Genomic DNA, 23,219 nt, shown 5'->3' with positions numbered 1-23,219 from the left:
AGGCATGTGGGCTAAAAACCCCCACCAGGATAGTTTTTCAAAGAGACAGTTTCAGAGTGGCAAAGCGGATTCAGCACATAAATGCTTGTGCTGGTTTTGGCTGGGAGAGAGTTCATTTTCTCCATAGATGCTTGTGTGGGACTACATTTTGGGTTTGTGCTGAAAACAGTGTTGATAACACAGGGATGTTTTAGTTACTGCTGAGCAGTGCTTGCACAATGTCAAGGCCTTTTCTGCTTCTCATGCCGCCCTGCCAGCGAGTAGGCTGAGGGTGCACAAGAAGTTGGGAGGGGACACAGCTGGGACAGCTGACCCCAACTGACTAAAGGGATACCCCAGACCACATGACATCGTGCTCAGCAATAAAAGCTGGCAGAAGAAGTAAGGGGTGGGGGGGTGTTGGAGTGATGGCGTTTCTCTTCCCAAGTAACTGTTATGCGTGATGGAGCCCTGCTTTCCTGGAGATGGGTGAAGACCTGCCTGCTGATAGGAAGGAGTGAATGAATTCCTTCTTTTGCTTTGATTGTGTGCCCAGCTTTTGCTTTACCTATTTAACTGCCTTTAACTCAACCCACCAGTTTTCTCACTTTTCCTCTTCCAATTCTCTCCCCACCTCATGACTGGGGACTGAGCGAGTAACTCTGTAGTGCTTAGTTGCCTGTTGGTGTTAAACCATGACAAACAGATACTCCACAGCTCTCTGGGACCCTGTTCCAGTGCTGGACTGTCCCCCGGTGATTTTTTTTTATTATTCTTTATGTCAAGATAGTCAAGCATTACACAACTCAGTGCAAGACATCGTAGCAGGGGAAGATGACCTTCATGTCTTTTAACATTTTTAGCTGATTGCACGCAGGGACACTGTAGATAGTCCATGGGGTCTAGCAAGTGATTTCTCAAACCTGAAGGTAGTCATCCCTTCGTTGGTTGTGTCACCCTCTGGGCTTCACTGACTTCAGACCATGCTTTGACTAATTCCCTTTAATATTACATAAGTCAGACACAGCTTGAAGTAGCTGTTTGCATTAAAATACTTAGGGGCACTGAAGATGCTCTAGAGTACAAAGATATTGTGGGGGGGCATGACCTAACAGGAATGCCTCAGGCCACCTTTCCCCTTCTTGAGGAGGATGAAAGCCAGGCTGGACATGTAGTTTTCTTTGAGCAAATATGGGATGCCTTTGTTCAGGCAACCACGTACCCCAGCGGAACATCTGGGACTATTTGGGACTATATTTCACATGCCCTGTAGTATCACTTTGTCCGTAGGAGTCTCCGCAAGGCAATTCTCACTTCCTTATTCCTCAGGCTATAGATGACAGGGTTAAACGTGGGGGTCACAACTGTGTAAAGCAGGGCAAGGTATTTGTCAGCATCTACAGAATCCCTTGACCATTGCTTTAAGTAGGTGACTGTGGCTGAGCCATAGAAGAGCGTCACCACCCCGAGGTGTGAAGAGCAGGTGGAAAAGCTTTTGTGCCTGCCCAGAGCTGAAGGTATTTTCAGAATTGCCCTGAGAATTTGAACGTAAGAAATAACTATTAAGGAGAAGGGAAGGATTGCAAATAGCAGGATGATGGTGTACAGCATCACTTGGTGCCAGAAAGTGTCAGCACAGGCCAGTTCCAGCAGAGGGGGAACATCACAGAAAAAGTGGTGAAGGTCATGGGATGCACAGAAGGGCAAAGTGAACACCTGGTAGGTCTGTCCGACTTGCACTGGAACGACAGCTATCCACGACCCCACCACCAGTCTGATGCAGAGACCCCTGCTCATGATGAGGGTATAGTGCAGGGGGTCACATATGGCGGTGTAGCGGTCATAGGCCATTGCAGCCAGGAGAAGGCATTCGATGCTGCCCAACAAAACCAGGAAATACAGCTGGGCAGCACAGCCAAGGAAGGAGATCCGGCCATCTTCCATCAGGAAACCCACCAGCATTTTTGGCAGAGTGACCGACGTGTAGCAGACCTCCAGGAAGGACAAGTTCCTCAGGAAGAAATACATGGGGCTGTGGAGGCTTGAGTCCACCACTGTGATGAGAGCAATCAGGCTGTTCCCTGTGAGGACCACAAGGTAGATGACCAGGAATACTGCGAAGCACAGGCCCTGCAAGCTGGAGTGGTCAGAAAATCCCAGAAGAATGAATCCAGATCCAACAGTGTGATTCTCCAAGCCTTTTCTTTGGGACATTTTCCCTATACAGAGCAATCCAAACAACAGGCTCTTAGAGGATGCTGATGGCCTGTCCACCATCACACACACTTCAAGCCTAGAGAAAGACTACAAACATCCGCATACAGGTGATTGCAGGGTTAGGCGAGCTTGACCAAGATCGGCATGAATGTTTGCAAATCTAACACGGGTTGCTTGCTGCAGGGAGGTTTGTAAAGAGAGGAGAGAACAGAATCCTTGACCCTGAATGACTGGGTTTTGTCATCTGCAGAAAAGAAACTTGACTTTCTTTTTTAGAGAATAGAATACCTGGTGACAGCTGAGAAAAAAGGCAGAAAAGGGATAAATACTAGCCGCTTCAGCAACAGTCTTGCTTACATTCCTTGTCCGGATCTTGTAAGAGCTGCTTTTAGTGTAAGACAATTAAGAAGAAATAGGGTGCAAAGGAGGAAAGGGAGGAAAAAGGGAAAGGCACAGCAAGGCAAGGCATGACTTGACTGTTAGACCTTAGTGAGAGAGGTCAGTCCCAGCTCTCCTCGATCACATATAAGAGCTCACCCCCTGATGTTGTGTCCACACACAAAGATCTGGGAGACTATCTTAGATCCAAAGCATTAATTTTGACATGGTGAAGGGTGAATCCCATCAGAAGTAAAACAAGCTGCTATCTGCCAGTGAATCCAGTGACACTGAGGCATGCATGGGACATTTTAACAAGACAGATCAGCAGCAGTTTATGCATAAATCACAAGTTTTCGGAGTGCTAAAAGACATTTTCATGCAAGCAATCAAATAGCTTCATGCAGTTTTCAGTCATACAGAGAAGAAAGTGACCAAAAGTGGGTGATAGCCCCACGGTACCCCATTTTCCTGAACAGGTCAGGCTTTTATAACTTCTGAATGAGTCCTGAATAATTCCGCATTCTTAAACTTGCTGCTCTGTCACTTGGGTTTCTGAAGAGCTTACAAATGCAGCTGAGGGTCCGTTCGCTCTGATCCCAAGCCTGCAATGCTTCCCAGTCCCCTGCAAGCCCTCGTAGAGGCAGAGCAATGCTCTTGCTGCCTGGGGAACTGAGTCTTCCCTTTGCATTTCCCACCTTCCCAGAGCATAAAGACTTCTTGCTGGACACACTTGAAGCATGTGAGCTACAAGCAAGCAGCACTGCACTAGCGGGTCACTTCTTAGGAAGAAACATGTTTAAGACTCTTGGTCTGACATGGGGAAGCAATATCCTCTTCCAGGCAGAGGACTGAGGATGCTGGCTGTGTCTCTCCAGCTATCAATAACACCCTTTGAGAAGTCTTCTTAAACTTGGATGCATTAATGATGAGAGCAACAGGTCAGAAAACGTGATAAAAGCATTCAGATTATCCAAGTGAAAATTGCAGGGCAGTTTTCTCAGAAGAAAAATTGGAATTCACAAAAACATGTGGTCCTAATAGTTTGATTGTTTTTCCAAGGTATTCCTGCCTTTTTCCTGTGAGTTTTATCTATCTCCTAAGGGTGCCATTCAACATTTACAAGTTAACATCAGGGTTTGCGTGAGGCAAAAGTCACCATGATTGTTTCCTAATCTGCCTACTTATTCATATAAATGTACAGAAAAATTAAATACTTTTATTTTCTGAAAAAAACCCTGTGACTTACCCACATTTATTTTAAATTATTGCTTTAACTCAAAGCTACCACTTACATGCAGATTATCCACATACCAGCATTTCCTGCTTGTTTCAAAATGTTCTCAAGCCTACAGCCTATTCTTTTTAACTCTCAGATGTGTCAGTGCTTCCCAAGAGCACAGGTAGAGCACAGTTCAGGCTAGCTTTGCTCACGGGAAACTGCCAGAGTACTTCTTACGTGGTGACTATCTCACGGGCAGCATTTCTCAAAGCTGAAGGAAGCCCGTTCCAGTGAGCTCAGCCAAGCTGGATAGATGCCTGCAGCTGCTTCTGGTAGTGTCTGTGCTGCCACACTATCTCCGTATTCCAGGGCATGCCAAAAGGGATTTACTGTTGCCAGGAGCCAAGAGGCAGGAACACGCTCCTCAGTCCGTGATGCTGCAGGAGGCAGTGCTTACCTTTTTTCGCTCCTTCTTTCCTCTGGAAACCACCTGGGTATGGTTCTCCGGACACCTCTCTGTCACTCTCACCTGGTTATAAGACAGTTAGTAAGCAGCCTCAGGAGAGAAGGTGGGGACGCCGGTGCTGCCACTGCTCCTCCCTGGATGCCCACGGCACCATGAATGATTTGAGAAAGACTGTCAGAAGCATGGGCGTTAGCCTGACTAGCAACTTCCAGCATAACTATAGGTCTTTAAACAGTAGAAAAACTGAGGCGTGAGGTTTAGCTGCTCAAAAGACAAGTGGCAAACTTGTGGAAGGAAACCCAAACCAAACCAAAAAGGCAAGCAGAAAATAAGCCTATTCAACCTGTGCTTAACTTCCCTGTGCAGCAACAGAAAAGGCCTCTCTGTACCTCCACCTCCCCGGGTCCCATGTTATCCTCAAGGTGGAGGTGGCCCTGAGAGCTTGAACTCTGTTCTACAGAAGAAAGTGAAGATGGTCTTCAGGAACATGGACAAAGGGCAATGAACTAAATTTGAGATGCGCCATGAGAGACAATTTTCATTGATGCGGCTAAATCTGCTTCTGAAGAGTGTGCTAAGTTTCCTGGGTATTTAGTGCTGAGAGAGAAAAGTGAAATTTCTGACTGCGAGCTAAGAGAAACTTCTCCATAAGGAGATTCAAATGGTAATTAGCAGGTCCAGTGGGTCATTTAGCTCCTTTTTCCTGCTGAGGAGGATGACACTGTTGATTAGTTTTAGCCTGCTTTCAGTTCATTCTGTTATTTTGGGTATCTCTCTTGAAAATCAGCCCACAGCCTTTCTTCCACCAAGATGCTGCTCCTCTAATGATGGGAGAAGGGAGTGTTCCTTGGAGGTTTCCCCTGTATGGGGACACTGTGACCACAGAGGAACTCCCTAGCTCTCTCCGAGGCTGGTCAGCATAATTTTGTCACATCTTTAAGCTGTGACCTAATCTGTAGAGGGGAAACTAGCTCTAGGAAGCTGGCTTCCTAAGGAAGAAGACATCCCTTTTTTCTGCTGTTCATGCCTGCCTGTGTATGTAGAGTTAAGCCATGTGGGCTTTCCAGAGTCAGGGTGCCACTAGCATGTGCTCCTCCGTTACTGCTCCCTGCAGACACTGTACAGGAGAGCCCTGTACAGTTGATTTGTTGATCTCATAAAACTGAATACTTTGTTGGGCACAAGAAGCCTCTCTTACTTCCCAGACACCTTGAAACTTCATCCCAAGCAGATCCCATCACAGGTGGCCTCAGCTAAGCCTGCAGGATTTCTCTGCCTCCTCCCTGCCCACACCATCAGATATTTTTCTTTTTACTCCCTAGCACTCGGTGCTGGTACCGCATGAGAAGGGAAGGTGCTGGGAGCAGCGGCTGTAGCACTGGAGCTGTTAGCAAAGGGGCTGAGAGGTTCCTAGCAGCCAAAGTCCACCTCGAAACACAAACTCAAGAGCACTGTGGCTGTTTCCAGCCAGACTGGCCTTTTCCTGGTGATGGATCTGTCTGCAGGGATTACACAAACCCCACGTGCGATCCCAGAATTGCTGGGGGGGGCAGAAGGGAATCAAGTCCACACATATACACCACGGTGCGAACACGCGCACCCCTACTCCTGCAAGTCCCAAAACACTGTCCACACCACACGTGCGCACACACGTACGGAGATCTCACACTTCTCATTCAAAAGGATCCTAAGGCACAGTCAGCACTGCTCACCAGCACTGTGCACACACACACACCCCACGTTGTCACCTGTACACAAACACAGGCACACAAAGCACACTTACTTCACAATCCACACACAAACCGCAGGCTGACCCACCTGGAGAGGAGAACTTTAAACTAAGAACAAGAGGGGAAGGAAATGGTGACCTGCAGCCAAGTGGGGAAGGGGAGGACTTGGTTGGAATGCAAAGGGTGCTGGGTGATGTTGACAGGAGAGACGTTGAAAACCAGAAGAATGGGGCTCAGGGGGGCCCCCTCAAGTGTATACAAACAAGTCAGGCAGTGCCAAGAGGGCAGTGTGGTGGAGGAGGCTCTCAAGCTCTGCAACAATATGGCTGTGCCCTGGGCCTCTGTATGTCTGACACTTGGTGGGACAAGGTGTTGTGCCAGTGCACAGCCTGTAAAGATTTGGCCAGTTCTTCCTTCCGTGTTTTACTGCACCTGGACGTGTCCCTTGGTCTTCCAAACAACAAACAAAAAGTCCCTGAGAAAATCAACAGGGTGGTTTCAGGGAAGAAGTAACGGCCGGAGGCATTAGTGTATAGCAAAAAAAAATAATAATGAGGAAAAAAGCAATCCCCTAAAATCTCCATGCAAGATGACAACTGTGGAGGGTGTCAGCTCTTTTTTCTCAACTAAGATGGCAGAGCAGAGCCTTTTCTGAAGAGCTGGCACCCCGGCAGGCAGTCCCTTCTGTCACTGCAGGGGCTTCGTCCACCCCAGGGCATGATTTTAGGTTTGGCCTTCTTGGCCCCTTGGGATGGCAGTGCTACCCTCTGATGCAGGATCTGCTCCCCTCAATGTGGTGCAGATTATTGGTGAAAGTCAGTCACTGGTAAGACCTGAGGTCATTGATTCAAAGACATGCTTGGGCTGCTTAAGTAAGACTCTGTCCACTTCCTCACCCTGATTGCAGGTTCTTTATCTCCCACCATGATTTCTCCCTCACTGGCCTCTCCTGTGACCTTCGCCCACAAGAGCTCATCCAACCCGTTGCCTGTGCCAATGAGGAGCTCCATGCACTTGAGCAGATCCTTCACACAGAGGGCATCCCCCTCCTGTTCTTCCTGAAAAGGTCCTTGGGTATGGACATCCTGTGATCCAGCCACACCGTGCTAACCATTGGCCTGTTCCTTGATGTACCATCAATGGGATGTGTAAAGGACAGGAGAGAGAAGAACCAGCCGAGTTCGGGAGCAGAGACACACAACTGCAGACCCTGGTGGAACGTGCTTCATATTCATGCTCTGCCTGTATCTAATGGATGGTGATGGGACAGACCTTGTCCCAACACAGTGGTGGCAACCAGTCACTGGTCCACAGAAACTGAGTGTGTCTGAGATGCCCAGGGTGATGTCTGTCACACACCTGCTCTGAGTGGCGATGCCTTTCCTGTTGGTCCTGTGCTGTCCTTGCCAGACAAATGCAGTTGTGCTGGAGAGCCCTGCCATCTCATGTATTACTATAGGCCTGGATTTGGCCGTGGTATTGAGCAGCTGCCCTGAATCGGGTTAGGTCATGGAGGGATGTACCTGAGGTAAATGCCATTATTCTCAGAGGAAGCCTAGTAAAAACAGCTGATGGAGAAGAGAAGGAGAAAGGCTGAGCTCTTCCTATGTGTGGAATAACTACTGGAGGTGACTTAGAAACTAAACCTGTATTAAAGGTACAGCATTGTTCACACATTAAGGAAAGATATAACCTCGAAGAAGCTTTCAGGGTGGAATGCAACTGGTATGCAAGGAATCCATTCCACAGTGGTTCCCTAGACAACATTACCTGCAAACTGACATGGAGGGTGGAACGGGGTGAAGACTCCGTGGCCAGGCTCTGTGAATCACTGCAGAAATGGTAACTTCATGGTACTATGGTAGTGATAAACCGCATATTTGCCACCCTGGGCCAGCAGTCTGTCATGTTTTGACAGAATGCTGTCTTTTGTGCGAACTTTGCTCATTATAATGTCATTATAATACCAAAACACACCTCCATCCCAAAGACTACCCGCATCCAAGGTGTGACCACCTCCTCACTGAGCCTGCGCTCTGAATTTTTGTTAATCTTTAATACCTTTAAAAGTGAAGTGAGAGAATTTTATACCAATCACAATAAAGGTATGTATGACTAGACTCACTCAAGCTCCACCTTGAAGTAAAAATTGTATAAAAATGGCCTAAGGAAGGGGGAATGTTAGGGAAGGCAACATCGAAGATAAGTCAGGGAAGATACCATCGTGGACTACCTCTGACTCCTGGGATCAGTCGATGGGCTGAGCCTCCCTTCCCCCCCCTAGGGATGCCTTTGGCTGAGATACGGATTACTTAGTAATCTCTCCCTCTATAGAATCGCTTTTCTTTTTGATTTCATGCACTGTATTTAATGTTTGCACGTGCTTTTGCAGACAGTGTATTTATCACCGGCAATCCACAAGAACCTGTAAATCTGTTGCTTTAATAAACTGCACTATTCGTTAAGCTAGCCATAAAAGTTTCTCACTGGGCGCTGCCAGCTCTCTCGGTCTGGCTGTGTGAGTCCATGGAGCGCGACTAAGCCGAAAGTGCGGTGCGCTATTAGTGAATCCATAATCGTGAGAGTTCAACAAGTTGAACGCGACCGGACTAATAGTGCCAAATTGGATATCACTCAGAATCTAAACCTAAATCTGGATCTCCTAAAGCTGTCATAGCCCGTGGTTGGTGTGCAGGAGAAGGATGAGTTTCAGAGCATGGATTCCCTGTTGCACCGTCAGAAGGAAAGGCCATGACAGCTTACTTTTTTCAGGGAGAGCTGCAGATCGTGAAGCTGAGAGCTGTGTGGCAGTACATTCCCCCCCCCACCCCCATCCTGCCAGCAGGAAACAAAACTTCTCCAGGAAGGGAGAAGGGGAAGGAAACCCTGGAGGCTGCAGGTTGAAATTTCAACTGGCCAATCGAGATGCGCCAGGTACACCGAGGTGACCCTCCTGGCCAATAGAATTAAATGACCACAGGTCAGGTTCAACGGGTATAAACGGAGTCCCGCCGGAGGACACGTTGGCAGTCCTCCTCGGAGCAGCGGGTCAGCAGTCGGGGAGTCCCCCTTGGGTCGGGGCACCGCCCGAGGTAACTCCTCGAGGGAGAGAGCCCTCAGCTTTTAGGTGAGTGATATGCGCATTTTTGAGCCATCACTTTAAATCTTGGGGATTCTTAAGTCGGCCGTGTAGTATTAATTCTCTTTACGTCATTGAGCCTGTGGTTTTATAAAATATTACCGGACTTCTAACTGACTTTTGCTGAAGAATAAATCTGAGTTTTAACACCTGTTGGATTTGGTTAGTCGTGCAACCGTAACATTTTAAATTGGCGGTTGGCAGGATGGTGTTAATGGAGGAATTATTACGGAGGCACGGCTGCAGCCCTTCTCCCCCAGGTCTGGACTGGGCAAAGGAGAAGTGGTCCGACCCAGCAGCGGTCATGGAGAGAGAACTATGCCACGGAACTTGTCGAGATGGCAAAGGCAGTGTGTGTGCCCTCCTGGGCGCCTGCTTGATTCAAGCACAGAACCAAAAGAGTGATTCTGCTAAAAGGCAAGGGGAAATAGATTATCTGAAGGTGGAATTGGAGGAAAGGGACATATGGCTCCAGATATATATCCCTAGTGGATTCAGGAATCTAAATTTAAGCATAATGATAGTTTTCCTAGGATGTAGGTATGAGAAATTGTCTCGAATATACTGTATAGCTATCAAACATTTTTTTTTTCCAAGATCTGGCTCTAGTGATTGTTTCTGGTCTGGTGGCAGGGTATTTAAATACTACTGTACTTGTATATTACTGCATTGACCAATTGCTGAATGAACTGGCTTATTTGGAAGTGGTTCTTAATTCAGAAAAAAAAAAAGATATCTCAAAATGAAGTGGATATGAATCTTATAAATGTAAAAGTATGAGCTAATCTTGTTCTGCCAGATGATTTTTGAGTGCCTATTGATAGGTTTGCTGCTTTAGAAATCAGCAGCCTACTCAATAGGTTGTCCACTGCTGACACGACAGTGTGGAGTTGCTTGTTAAATCTTGTTTTTGTGGAAGCTTTCGATTAATGCTTGATTTGTTTTATTGCTGTACATAACTCTCCTTAAACAGCTGTTTGTGTGGCTTGACCTCTGATTTGAGGCAGAGGCAAAGAACAACTAGAAAAAACTCAATTTTGATACCTGTAAAGAATCAACTTGCAGAACTGTTACCTACTATTGAATATTTCAAGTACAGATTTCAAGGTTTGGGTAGTAAGACTTTTTGCGAGGCTTGAGATTGCCATGTGGTAATGGTAGTCCCGTCTAAATGTTGTTTTAAGAATGGCCACTAATACACTTAATGTGTCCACTGGAAGCTGTACTCGAATATGAGGGTAATTTTAGTATAGCAATTTTTCTGGGCCTGTGTATTCTGTTCTTCTAGTTAACTGGCCAGGATTCAGCAAAGAAGGTGGCAATCCAGAAGATGTCAGCAGCAGATCTACAGACAATGTAATTTTGAAGGGGTTTTACTCAGTGGGCTAACTGGAAAGCTGAATGGACTGTTCCAGTGCCCAGACTACCTCACACAAATACTCTACGTGTTTGTTGATGTAAACAAAAATACCCTTTTTAGGTTAACTTAGTTCAGTCTTCATTTCCCAAATATATTCTTGTAAGAGTTATCCTTATTAGTCTTTTTAAAAGTCTTAACTATCACTAGCTGAAACAGCTTTTGAAAAAGCCACAAAACCCAACCTGTCCTGTGACTTGGATTCAGAATGTGTGTAAACAGGTTAACTAGTCACTGCAAGCGCGCTGTGGTTCAAAGTGTAAATGAACGTGCTTGTATCCATTTGTGCTTTCCTAGTGCACGTGCATATATTGTTCTTATCTTAAATTATTTTCCCGTTGGGCACATACGCTCCTGTGCATCTATTACAACGTTGCTCAGCTTCCTCAGCTAGTAGCTTTCCACTGCCACGCACTACCCAAGTATTGCCTCCATGGAGGCCCATAAATAATTTAAATATTGAAGAAACTGCAGCAGAGGATGCTACCAAGGTATGTAAATGATAGACATGTCCCTTGCCATTGTATCTGATTTTTGTCTTAAGACTGCTGCAGCATGAGACCTGAGGGGGTTTTTTTTGTTGTCACTGGGTAGTAAAGCTAAACTCAGAACACATGGCTGAAGACGTACTTAAAGGTTGCAATAGCCAAGGCTGTTGTGACACTGCTACCCACCTGCAAGGTACAGTCCTGAAAGCAGTCGGCATGCAGAGAGTGGTTTCAGATAAATACTGAAAGCTGTCTACATGGTTACATGAAAACGTGTAGTAGTCTGAAGGTCCGGTTCTGTGAACTGGTAACACTGCTTACCCAGTTAAGTGCATCAGGGTTTTTGGAAGGGTGGGGAGAAATTCTGACCACATGAAGCAAATGTTATGCTATCTCTCTGTTGTAATTACTTTATAATTCGGTGTTTCTGTAAATGAAGTTGTATGTTTTTCCAGAGTACTTTTGTATGTACTGTAAAATACTGTCTTCCAAAGAGAAATTTAAAATCTTCAGTCTCTCTTCTTTTTTTTTAATACACATGGGATCTGCTTAAAAACCCCAATCAACTAAAGCAAATGTAAAGCGGGGGGGGGGGGATGGGGGGGGGCAGTGCCACAAAAGATATGTTCTCCAAAATGATAATCTCATGGTAGAGTAAATTTGAGGAGATGAGGAACACTGCTTTCCTGCTTCTAGTATTTCCAGGTTTTGAATTAACACCCTCTAAATAGTGCAGCTTGAAAACTGCGTTGACAGCAGAAGTCCCAGTTTGCTGTGTGGACCACAGATACCCCTGAATTCTTTTAAAATTAGTTGCTTGGCTTAAACAGCAATTCTGAGCTCTGATCATCTTAAGCATCCACCTAAAACCCTAGTGACAAGACCCAAGAGGCATGTAGCTATCTTGTGAGGTCCTCGTTCTCTAGCATTCCCCCTACTGCTAGTATTCCAAACATGTGGAGAAAGCATGACTATGACCATATACTTACTTTTTTCCTTATTACCTCTGGTTTCCAGCTTGCTTCAAGTGCAATTTATCTCTTAGAAAATTTCCCTAAGTGGGTTTGAGAGGTCTTCTTCTTCCTTCTCCCCTCCAAAACCCCCAAAACTTCAGAGTGCAAGGCTTAGGTTAACTCACAGGTTAAAATTAAGAAACAGAACCCATGTTATTTAAGTGGCTTTTAGCAGGGCTACTACACCTTGAGTTTATAAAAAGTTTACCTTGGTTTTGTGACCTGTGTTAAAACCGTGCTATTTAAATACTGTCAACTCTGTCTACTAGTTACAGTAGGTATACAACTTCAGCACCTGTGTAAATAAAAATCCATCAGGAATTTGAAGGAATTAAGGCTGAAGTAGGTGATAAGATAAACAGCAAAGCAAATATGAAAAGTAAGTGTTTTGTTATAGTCTACAACCCTGTGATATTACCAAGCTTTTAAATAAATTCTTCCACTTGAGTATTCCAAGACTGTTAAAGGCTGTTTTGCCCTTAACCTCTAGGTCAGCACATGGATTTATGCAACTAGTCTCAAACTAACCTAGCTAACTGATATCAAAATATATGCCTTTACATGGATTTTTTTTTTTTTTTTACTTTTTCTTTGCAGAATTATCTTTTGATTGCTCTTACTTTTCTTTTGTTTTGTTTTGTTTTGTTCCTCTCACTCTTAGGGTGTTAAGAAGAAGTTTAGGAAGAAGTTAGGTTCCTAGTTTCCCGGACTTGATCCAGCATAGGTGAGATTACACGCTTTACCTTAACATACCCTGACTCAATGCTTGGCCCAGTGCGGAGTGACGTCACTGTTCTGGAGTTTCCCTGGCTATTGCAGAAGTTCGATACTGCCCCAGGACTATGCAGCTTAGATTACAGCTGTTTTAAATAAAGTTCAAACAGCAACAATTCAACTGAAATGTTTTCCTTTGTTTAGGGAGCAAGTCCTCTGTCAAAGTGATTGAAAGAAAAGTTACTCATACATAAAGACTCGGTGAGGGAGGCTCTTTGATACCAGACTTCTTGCAAACTTTGCTGTTTTCTATCTTTTTTCTTAGCTGGTTGCTGTGTGTGCGGCTTGGAGGTCCAGGTGGAAGGGGTGAGGGATGCAGGATCACTCTCCTTAAAGAGGAGCAGCTCGGTGTTGAAATTGTGTATGGTTAGTAACTTTGAGCAAGACATTCCATTGCAGGAATTAACATCTCCTGTGGTTTTACTTGTTAGGTCTAAGCAAAGAAGTGGTTCATGTGAAGTCATCTCCACTTCTGCTGTTGCAATGGATGTCCTTGTAGAAACTAGAGAGAGAAAATAATAGAATACTTTTCGCCTTAATGAGTCAAAAGCTAAGGGCAGAAAAAAGAGTATCTGAAACTGTTCATGACTTTACCTTCAGGAGGGAGGAGGTTTATTAATACTGCCTTTACATAACACTAAGCCTCCACTGGAGTGCCCAAAGCCCTATATTCGGGAGCAAAGCTTCATTTCTGGGCTCCATAGAAGAAACAATAGGTTGCCTTCTTGTTTAGGGTCCAAAGCATCATGTGTAGCTTCTAGCCCCTCCTTTTTAGTGCCCAAAGCCTCATGTTTAGGGCAGAGATACTCCTTTTTAGGGTCCAAACCTGTCTTTTATTGCCCGTAGGCTTTTTTAGGGCCCACAGTTTCATTTTTTGGATCTAAATCCTCATTTTCAGGAGCAAAAAGCCTCTTCCTAGAGAGCAGCCTCCTTTTAATGGCCCAAAGGCTCAGGTTTAGTTTCCAAAGGCTCAGGTTTAGAGGCCAAAGATGCATTTTTAGTGTCCAAAACCTCATTTATAGGTTCCAAGTCCCACTTTGAAGTTCCAAAGACTCGCTAGCTGACATAGTATCACCAAGGCTCTCTCTAATGGTCTCTGTACCACTCACGGTCTCGGTATGGGTGTGACTGTCTGTAACAGTGTCGCGGTCTTTTTACTGCTATCAGTGTCTGTAACAGTATCTATATGGGTACCTCCATGCCTAATTTTACCTGTACCTGCATCTGTACTGGTATCTGTGTGCGTGTGTCTTCAATTACATTTGGATCAGTACCTGTATGTTTAATGGCACCTCTATCCGTAATGGCATTAGGAGCTGTAGCTGTAGTTGTAGGTGTAATGGAGTGTGCGCTTGTGTGTGTAACCATACTTGTATCTGCAATGCGGAAAGTTACGGTATCTGACTGTATCTATAGTTGTACATATTTTACAGCTGTATCTGCAATTGAAAGCGTGTGCGTCTTTAGCGATAATGGTGCCTGTGTGCTGGTTTTAGCTGGGACAGAGTTAATTTTCATCATGGGAACCTGTATGGTGCTATGTTTTGGATGTGTTCTTACAACAGTGCTGATCACACAGGGATGTTTTACATATTGCTGAGCAGTTCCTACTTAGTTAGCATCGAGGGCTTTTCTGCTTCTCATAGTGCCCTGCCAGTGAGCAGGCATGGGGTGCACAAGAAGTTGGGAGGGGACACAGCTGGGACCGCTGACCCCAGCTGACCAAAGGGATATTCCAGACCATATGATGTTGTGCTCAGAAATCAAACTGGGGAGATGGTGGGGGTGGGTGGGGATAATTGCAGGGGGCTGCTGTTTCTCAGGTACTGGCTGAGCATCCATCAGTGGTGAGCAATTGGGATTTTTTGCATCACGTACTTTTCTTGGTTTGGGTTGGGTTTTTTTGGTGAGTGTGTGGGTGTTCCCCCCTACTCTTTTTATTAAATTGTCTTTATCTCAACTCAAACGTTTTTGCACTTTTACCCTTCCAATTCTCTCCCTATTCCATTGCAGGTTGGGAAGTGATCGAGCAGCTGTGTGATGCTTAGCTGCCTACTGGGGTTAAACCCAACATGGGGCTCAAAGGGTTTGACCAGAGTGTACTAGAGGGAACCTATAATTATTACATCTCTTGAAGAGTTGCTGGTCATGATGCTGACTTCTCTGTCCTCGACATTGCTTTATCTGATCTGTGCCATGCTCCCTTTTTTGCTGTGCTGTGTAGCAGTTGGTGGTGTTTTGCCTGGAAGAATTATGATAAAAGCAGTGGCCTTGATCCTGTTTTGGTATTTGGGCCCTGCATTTATGCCTTGCCTGTATTTTGGGAACCACCTTACGGAGACGCTTCACAATTACATTTTTTCCCTTTTCTCTTCCAAGAGCCAATCAGTGGAGGAAAGAGAAGGGCACCTTCCCCTTTTTCTCCTGTGAGGTAAGTATTTTGTCTCTTCCTACAATAACTTTTCAGTATCGTGAGCATCCTTGGGTGAGCAAAATACTCCTATTGGTACTTCTCAGGAATATTGTTTCTGCTCTTTCAAAGGTTAAGCAGCTCTTTAGAGAGATTGGCACAGGGATATGACCCAAGGCAGTGCAGTATTAGGTGGCAAGGCACATGGAAGAATCTGGGCAGGTACCCAGAATGGTTGTCACCTCTGGTGGTCTGGGACTTCACCCCCGAACAAGTGTGGGATCCTAATGAAGTGCCAGAATGTTTGAAAAGAGCATGCCCTGGCCCTGGCTATGCCAAAGAGACACAAGTTGTTGCACTGTTCGGGGACCTGGCCTGTGCCTACAGAGCACTATTCATGACTATTCAGCACCCTCAAGGAGAAAAGAGGGTCTCTGGATCTGAACACACACACAGAGACATTGTGGCTAAACCGGAGACCCAGCCCCCAACTATATCAGGTGTCCCTACAGTTGGCACCAGTTGAGTGTGAAGGAAAGGTATCCCTTCAAAGAAGATCATGCAGGTTACCAAGTGGACCACTGCTGAGGGACGTATCCAGTATCTGAGGGAATTAGCTGGGAAGACAAACGTCATAGCCTTGAACATACCCACCTCACCGCCTTACTCCTCCTTGCCCCAGCTTTGTTTGCTAAGCATGACGTCATAATGTATGGAATATCCCTTTGGTCTGCTGGGGTCAGCTGTCCCGGCTATGTCCCCTTGCAGCTTCTTGCCCACCCCCAGCCTACTTGCTGGTGGGCAAAAGTGAGGAACAGAGAAGCCCTTGATGCTGTGCAAGCACTGTTCAGCAATAGCTGAATCATCAGTGGTTTATCAGGACTGCTTTGGTCATAAAACCAAACCACATTACCCTATGGGCTGCCATGAAGAAAACTAACTGCATCCCAGCCAAAACCAGTGCAGTGAAGCATGTGCTGCTCCTACGATGAGAGCGAGACAATGCAGAGAGTGCTCAGTAACACGGGAGGGGCTGCTGTACCCCACGGGCCTTCAATCCCATCTCTTGAAAACATCCCAACTGCAGCCAACCCCAAAACCCCACCTGACCAGAGAGGGTCCCAGTAGCAGAGCCCTGTTGGTGCAGGGGGCAGACACAATATTTGGAAAAGGACTGGGGAGAAAGGGGGTGACTGTTTCTCAGGACAAGGGGGAAAATCTCTCGCCTCCCTGCCCAGCTGTACCATCTCCCTGCTGATGTCACAATGGACCTTCAAATGATGTGGGCTGATGTCACAGGGGGGTGCAGTGCATCAGAGGGAGGTGTCCCCAGCGCCACGGCAGTGCCGGCACTTCCCAGCGAGGCTTGGGTGCTGCTGGGCACTGCTCAGGGACTCCCCACTGCTGCCCTTCGGAGCTGCTCCGCGGCTGAGAGCGGGGTCAGGAGGCAGCAGGGATGCGCTGGGGGACCCTCGCTGACAGACAGGAGAATGTCAGAGAGAAGTTTGGGGTGAGGAGCCGGGAAGAGTGTCCCTTCTCCTGAGCTGAGGGAAAGCAGCAAGGTGAATGGAGGGCTGCTGCACCATGGCCATCAGCTTGGAGCTGGGCTGCTTGTTGCCCACACTCCTGCAGCTTTCCACCAAGGGTGAGGGTTTGGGGAGCTCCTTCCCCAGGGGTCGCAGTGGGGCTGTCAGCTGTCAAAAGCTGGGCTGTGGGGAGGCTGGACAGGGCTGGGGACTTTCACGAGAGCCCTGCCTGTGGATTCCACGGGGCTCGGGGGACAATGTGGCTGCCAGGACTGCCAGGTCCTGGTACGGGGGCTGCCCTGAGTATCGAGGCTGCTGTGGGCAGGGCTCAGTCCCCGCAAAAGTGGGACCATTCCGAGCCAGCTTTCTCTGGGAGCTCCACAGCCATGGCAGTGTTTTTCTGGGCTCTCTGTGTACGCCAGCATCCGTCATGCCCGGGGCAAGGAACTTGCCAAGAGTCCGTGAGCTGTCTAGCTTGGAGCCTGGGACCTCTTTTCCTTACTTTCCAGAGATAGTGGCTGTCTGGGGAGCTGTGTCTGATTACATGCTGGCACAGCTGAAGCTGGACAAGGTGGGCTGGCATCCTGGTCCCCCTCGCCCTGTAGAGCTTCAGTCTTCCTGAGAGCCTGGGCCCTGAGGAGCGATCCTTCCCTGAGCATCACAGCAGCACACTGAGACCACCTCATGTGCCCAGAGCAGCTTCATGGCAAACCGGGAGAGAAACCAAGTCGAGATCCAGTCTGAGAAGGTATTCAGCACCCCACAGGGCTTCACTCTTCCCTGCGGTCAGTGGAGAGACCAAGCAGAGAGACAGGGGATGATGCTGGGTCTGTGCCAAAGATAATCCACGGGAATAAGTCTTAGGGGTATTCCACATGTGGAAATGCCTGGCATCTTCTCTGGCCAAGAGATGTCAGCAAATATTTTAAGGAGGTGAAAGAAAAAAAATGGAGAACATGGGTTTTTTTTCAAAAGCTTTCACTTTTCCTATCTCTAAAGTACTCACTCATCAGCCTTTTTGTCTTTTCCCTGGGCAGTGTGTTCTCGTTGCAGGACTTAGGAACCTCAGGATCTTTGCTGTGGTCCAAGAGCAATTCCATGGCTAATGAGTCATATTTGTGGTTCACAGACCCATCTTCCAGCTGGACATTGATGAATGATGGCTGCGGGAGCTTGCGTTCCCCACAGTGATTATCCCTGGGGAGAAGGAAGCAGCTGCCCTCCCCCTTCCCTCTCCAGGTCTTGGGGATCATGGATTGTGTGCTTCCTGTTCCTTGTAAAGGACTGGGAGAAGTAGACAATTACCACCAAAGGTCAGGGGACAGCTTGAGCTCCTGCAAAACAACTGACTCCCCAAAAGCTGTTTCTGTAAATGACCTTTTCTCTAGAACTTTGTTATGAATCTTTCCTGGAAATTTTACCTGCTGTGGCAGTGACGACATTCCTCCTCTTTGCAGACGATGTCAAGTTTGAGCTGCTGAACTACAAGCAGCTATCATGAGCCACCTCCTTCCCATGGCACATTGTGGAGAACCGTGTGCAAGAGTATCACCCGAGACTAAGGGGACAGACAGGTTCTTTTAGGAATTCTTGCCAGAATGATTATGGCACTAAATCATAGTTATAATTAAGCTTTCTTTTCTTAATAGGATACTAGGATTAGTATAGCGCCAAATTTATGAGTAGAATAGCACAGGATTTCTACAAGCAGAATCAATGTAGAACAATTTATAAGTATCATAATACAGAATTTATAATACAACTGAACTTATAAATTCTAATCACCTGGATCCTAATGTAACTTAACTTATGTTTCCTAATTACCTGGACCCTCTGCAGATCAGGTCAAATCTGAGTACGTGGCTTGCTGTCTCAGTACAAGAATCCTAATCTGGACTTGAAACCCATAGAAAAGAATATGAGTCACTGCCTCAGTCCTCAGCAGAAGCAGACAACGGTGGAGGCATCCCTGGCCACAGGGGTGTCACAGATCTCACTGTCCTGCAGCAGTTCCAGTCCAAGTTGCCCCCTTAGGACTTGTAAATGCTTGATTTACAGACAGTGCTCTGTCTATAAAAAGCCAGGAGGCAACAGGAGGCCACAGGAGGAAAAGGAGAAGGAGGCCAGAGGGGGCAAGAAAAACAGAAAAAGGAGACAACAGGATGAAACGAGAGGCAGGAGGAGGCAACAGGAGGAGGAGGAAGAGGCAATAAGTCAACAGGAGTCAATAGGAGAAGGAAAAAGAGGAGTCAATAGAAGGACAAAGCAGCACACAGGAGAGAAGGGAAAAGGAACCAACAAGAGGCAACAGGAGGAGAAAGAGAAGGCGGCAAGAGGAGGAAACAAGAGACAATGGAAGGAGAAAGGTGGCAACAGAAGGAAGAGGTAATATGAGGAGGATAAGGAGGAGGAGGAAATGGAAGAATGAGGAGACCAGAGGCAACATGAGTAGGATTGACCAAAAACAGGAGGCAAGAGTAGGCAAAAGGAGAAATAGCTGAGGAGGAGCAGGAGAAAGCTGGTGGAGGAAACAGAAGGAGGAGACAATAAGAGGCAACAGGAAAAGGAGAGCACAGGAGGAAACAAGAGGACAAGGAAAAAGGACATGAAAATGAGGCAAACAGAGGAGGAGGAGGAGGAGAAGGGGACAGGAAGCAACAGGAGGAGAAGGAAGCAAAAGGAGGTACATGCAGGAGGAGTAGAAAGGAGGTAAAAGAAAGCAACAGCAGGATGTTGATGATGAGCAGACAAGATAAGAAGACAAGAGGAGGCAAGAGGAGACAATATAGGGAAGAGGAGAAGGAGACAAGAGGAGGCAAGAGTACAAATGTGGAGGAGGTGGAGGAGTAGGCATTAGGGGCAGTAAGAGGCAACAGGACGCACAGAGGAGGATGCAACATGATGCAAGAGTAAGAGGAGAAGTGAAGAGGAGGAGAAAGCAACAGGAAAAAACAAGTGGCAATAGGAGGCAAGAGGAGAAAAGAGCAAGAGGGGGAGGAGGAGGAGGAGGAGGAAGCAAGAGGAGACAAGAGGAGGATGAAGAAGTGGAGGCAAGAGGAGGCAGCAGAAGGCAAGAGTTGAGGAGAGGAGGCCTACAGGATGGAGCAAAGGAGAGAGGCAACAGGAGGCAAGAGGGTCTTAGGAGGAAGAGGTACCAGGAGGCTGTCATGGTTTAAGCCCAGCCAGTATCAAAGCACCATGCAGCTGCTCACTCCCTCCCCCTTGCCCCCGGTGGGATGAGGAGAAATAAAAAGGCAGGTGCATGGGTCGAGATAAGGACTGGGAGGGACCACTCACCACTTATGGTCACGGGCAAAAGACAGGCTCAACTTGAGGAAGAAACAAAATCAATTTAATTTACTACAAATCAAATCAACAGGAAAAGGAGGAGGAGGCCACAGGATGCCACAGGAGGCAACAGGAGGCAATAAAAGTAGAGACAAACTTGAGGCAAGAGGGGACACAGGAGGACACCAGAGGTAAAGCAGGAGGAGGCAAAAGGAGGCAAGAGGAAGCAAAACAGGAGGTGGCAACGGTATGCCATGAGATGCATGAAGAGGAAACGGGATAAAAGAGGTAATGGAGGAGGAGGAGGTGGAGGAGGATGGAAGAATCAGTGAAGGCAAGAGGAGAAACAGGACACAACATGACGAGGGAGGAGGCAACAGGAGGCAAAAGGAAAAGGTGTCTTCCTCCTTCTAGGGGCTCCACTGGCCTTTTAGTGCCTCCTCCTCCACCAGCTTTACTGTTCTCGTCTTGCCTCCTGCTGCCTCCAATTTCCTTCTCCTTCTCCTTCTTTGGCCTTCTTTTGCCTTATCATACTCTTGCCTCCTCTTACCTCCTCTTGCCTCTTCTTCCTCCTCCCCCTTACTCTCTTTGCCTCCTGCTGCCCAATCTGGCTCAGGTGGCCTCCTCTTGCCTACTTCCCTCTCTGTTCCTCCTCCTCCCCCTCCTCTCTTTCTTCCTCTTGCCTCCTCTTGCTTCTTGTTGCCTCCTCCTCCACCTCCTGCTCTTGCATCCTCCTGCCTCCTGTTCCCTCCTCCACCTCATCCTGCCCTTGCCTCCTCCTCCTAATATTGACTGCTGTTGCCTCCTGTGGCATCCTCCTCTTCCTCCTGTCTCCACATCCTCTTGCCTCCTGCTGCCTTTCCCTGCCTGCTCTTCCCTCCCTCTCCTGGGATCCCCTCTTGCCTCCTGGAGGAGAAGGGAACATGAGGAGGAGGAGGCCGAGGACAAAACAAGTAGCAACAGGAGGCAAGAGGAGAAAAGAGGAAGAGGGCAAGGAGGAGGACATACCAAGGGTGAAGAGAAGGCAGCGAAAGGAGGAGGAGGAGCAGGAGGAAGAAAGAAGAGAGAAGAGGAGGATGAGGAAGTGGAGGCAAGAGGAGGCAGCAGAAAGCAAGAGTTGAGGAGAGGAGGCTTACGAGATGAAGCAAAGGAGAGAGGCAAAAGGAGGCAAGAGGGGCTTAGGAGGAAGAGGTACCAGGAGACAAAGGTCAGCGAGAGGAGTAGGAGTAGGAAACAGGAGGAGGAGGAGGATGCAACAGGAGGCAATGGCGGGGTCAGAATTCTGGAGGCAGGAGGAGGACACAGCTGGAGACAGGTGAAGGAGGAGGATGCAAAAGGAGGGAGCAGGACAAGAAGGAGGAGGAGGCAACAGAAAGAGAAAAAGGAGGAGACCACAGGATGCCAGATGAGGTAAGAGGAGGCAAGTGGAGGAGGAGGAGGCAATAGGAGGCCACAGGAGAAGGAAGAAAGAGGAGGCAAGGGTAGGACAAAGTAGGACACCAGAGACAAAAGAAGGAGGCGGCAACAGGAGTCAACAAAAAAAGAAAAAGGAGACAATAGGATGAAACAGGAGGTAAGTGGAGGCAACACTAACAGAGAGGAGTTGGCACCAGGATGCTGTAGGAGGCAACAGGAGGAGAAGGAGGCAACAGCAAGGAGGAACTCCGTGATGGAGCTGCTGTCAGATATCTGCTGCCCCTGGGTGTGGAGCACTGAACAAGGAGGAAAGGACAGCGAGAAGTTAGGGCATTATTCTCCGACAAAAATCCAAGTAATTTCTCATACTACATACTCACCACAGCTTTTCCATTTCAAAGAAGATGTATGTTCAGCTCCATAGCTGGAGCTCTCGTTGATGCTAGCTGAATGTGCCATGAGGAGCAGGACCTCTGCCCACCGACTGCCGAGGAGTCAGCCCCGCTCAGCAGCAGTGGATTTCTGGGAATAGTGTTGGTCAGGGGGTCAGTCCTGCTATTTCAATTCTGAGATTAAACTACTCTTAATGTAAAAGTGCTTGTCAGCATCTGCACTCCCATTGCTAAGAAACCACAATCAAAACGGTGTTTGAGACAGAGGCCTTTGTGTAGAGCTCTCCCCTGACTCACCGAGAGATAGAAAAATCAATGTTGTTTTAAGATAGCAACCTAATTGTGTTTTGCAATAGGAACCACAACATGTTTTGCAATAGCAGACACAACGACTTTTGCAATAGCAACACCAAAATTTTTGCAATAGAAACAACAATGGGTTTTGCAATACCAACATCAACTTTTTGCAATACCTAACCCAAGGTTTTGCAAGAGCAACATAAAAGATTTTTTTTTTGTGTGAATAATCTGCATGGGGACGGTTAAGAGCAGCAACAGCTTTCAGGGCTGGGCCCTTCCTTGTGAAGAAGGAGCCGGAAGTTTGCCTTTTCGGAAAGAGGGTCTGCCAAGAAGGAGTGCCATGAGATGTGACATCCCTGGGAAGCACAGATCCAGAGTGCTCTTATGCCTGTGAATAGGCTGCATGGGGACGGTGAAGGGCAGCAAGAGTTTTCAGCGCTGGCAACTTCCTTGTGGGAGAAGGAGCCGGACGTTTGCCTTTTCGGAAAGAGACTATGTCGACGACGAGCTCCATGAGATGTTCCCTCTCTGGGAAAGAACAGATCCCCAGTGGTGTTGTGCCTGTAGATAGGGCACCAAGGGACCGTGAAGAGCAGCAACAGCTTTCAGGGCTGGGCCCTTCCTTGGGGAAGAAGGAGCTGGAATTTTACATTTTCGGATAGTAGTTGTGCTGAGGCCGAACGCCATGGGATGTTGCATCTCTGGGAAAGCACAGATCCCCAGTGCTGTTGTGCCTGTAGATAGGGCACCAAGGGACCGTGAAGAGCAGCAAGAGCTTTCAGAGCTGGGCCCTTCCTTGTGGGAGAAGGAGCCAGACGTTTGCCTTTTCGGAAAGAGGCTGTGGCTACGACGAGCACCATGAGATGTTGCGTCTCTGGGAAAGCACAGATCCCCAGTGCTGTTGTGCCTGTAGATAGGGCACGAAGGGACGGTGAACAGCAGCAAGAGCTTTCAGGGCTGGTCCGTTTTTTGTGGGAGAAGGAGCCGGACGTTTGCCTTTTCGGAAAGAGGCTCTGCCGAGGACGAGCTCCATGAGATGTTCTGTCTCTGGGAAAGCACAGATC

The 23,219-nt window shown here is 47.4% G+C and overlaps 2 protein-coding genes across 2 annotated transcripts in view; one reads left to right on the top strand and one right to left on the bottom strand.

The window, feature by feature from the left end:
* Positions 1-23,219, top strand: part of LOC128138545 (deleted in malignant brain tumors 1 protein-like) — a gene marked incomplete at its 5' end in the record, with an annotated part of 387,383 nt that overhangs the window by 122,087 nt on the left and 242,077 nt on the right. The gene's annotated exons all lie outside the window — the stretch shown is intronic.
* Positions 1,255-2,193, bottom strand: LOC128138596 (olfactory receptor 10AG1-like). Its single transcript, XM_052779799.1, has one exon. It carries the CDS (start codon positions 2,191-2,193, stop codon positions 1,255-1,257), a length of 939 nt encoding a protein of 312 aa, XP_052635759.1.

This window comes from Harpia harpyja, unplaced genomic scaffold, assembly GCF_026419915.1.
Source record: "Harpia harpyja isolate bHarHar1 unplaced genomic scaffold, bHarHar1 primary haplotype scaffold_55, whole genome shotgun sequence".
NCBI classification, from domain to species: domain Eukaryota; kingdom Metazoa; phylum Chordata; class Aves; order Accipitriformes; family Accipitridae; genus Harpia; species Harpia harpyja.
The sequence above is the reverse complement of the archived record's forward strand: the minus strand, read 5'-3'. Positions and strand labels throughout refer to the sequence as shown.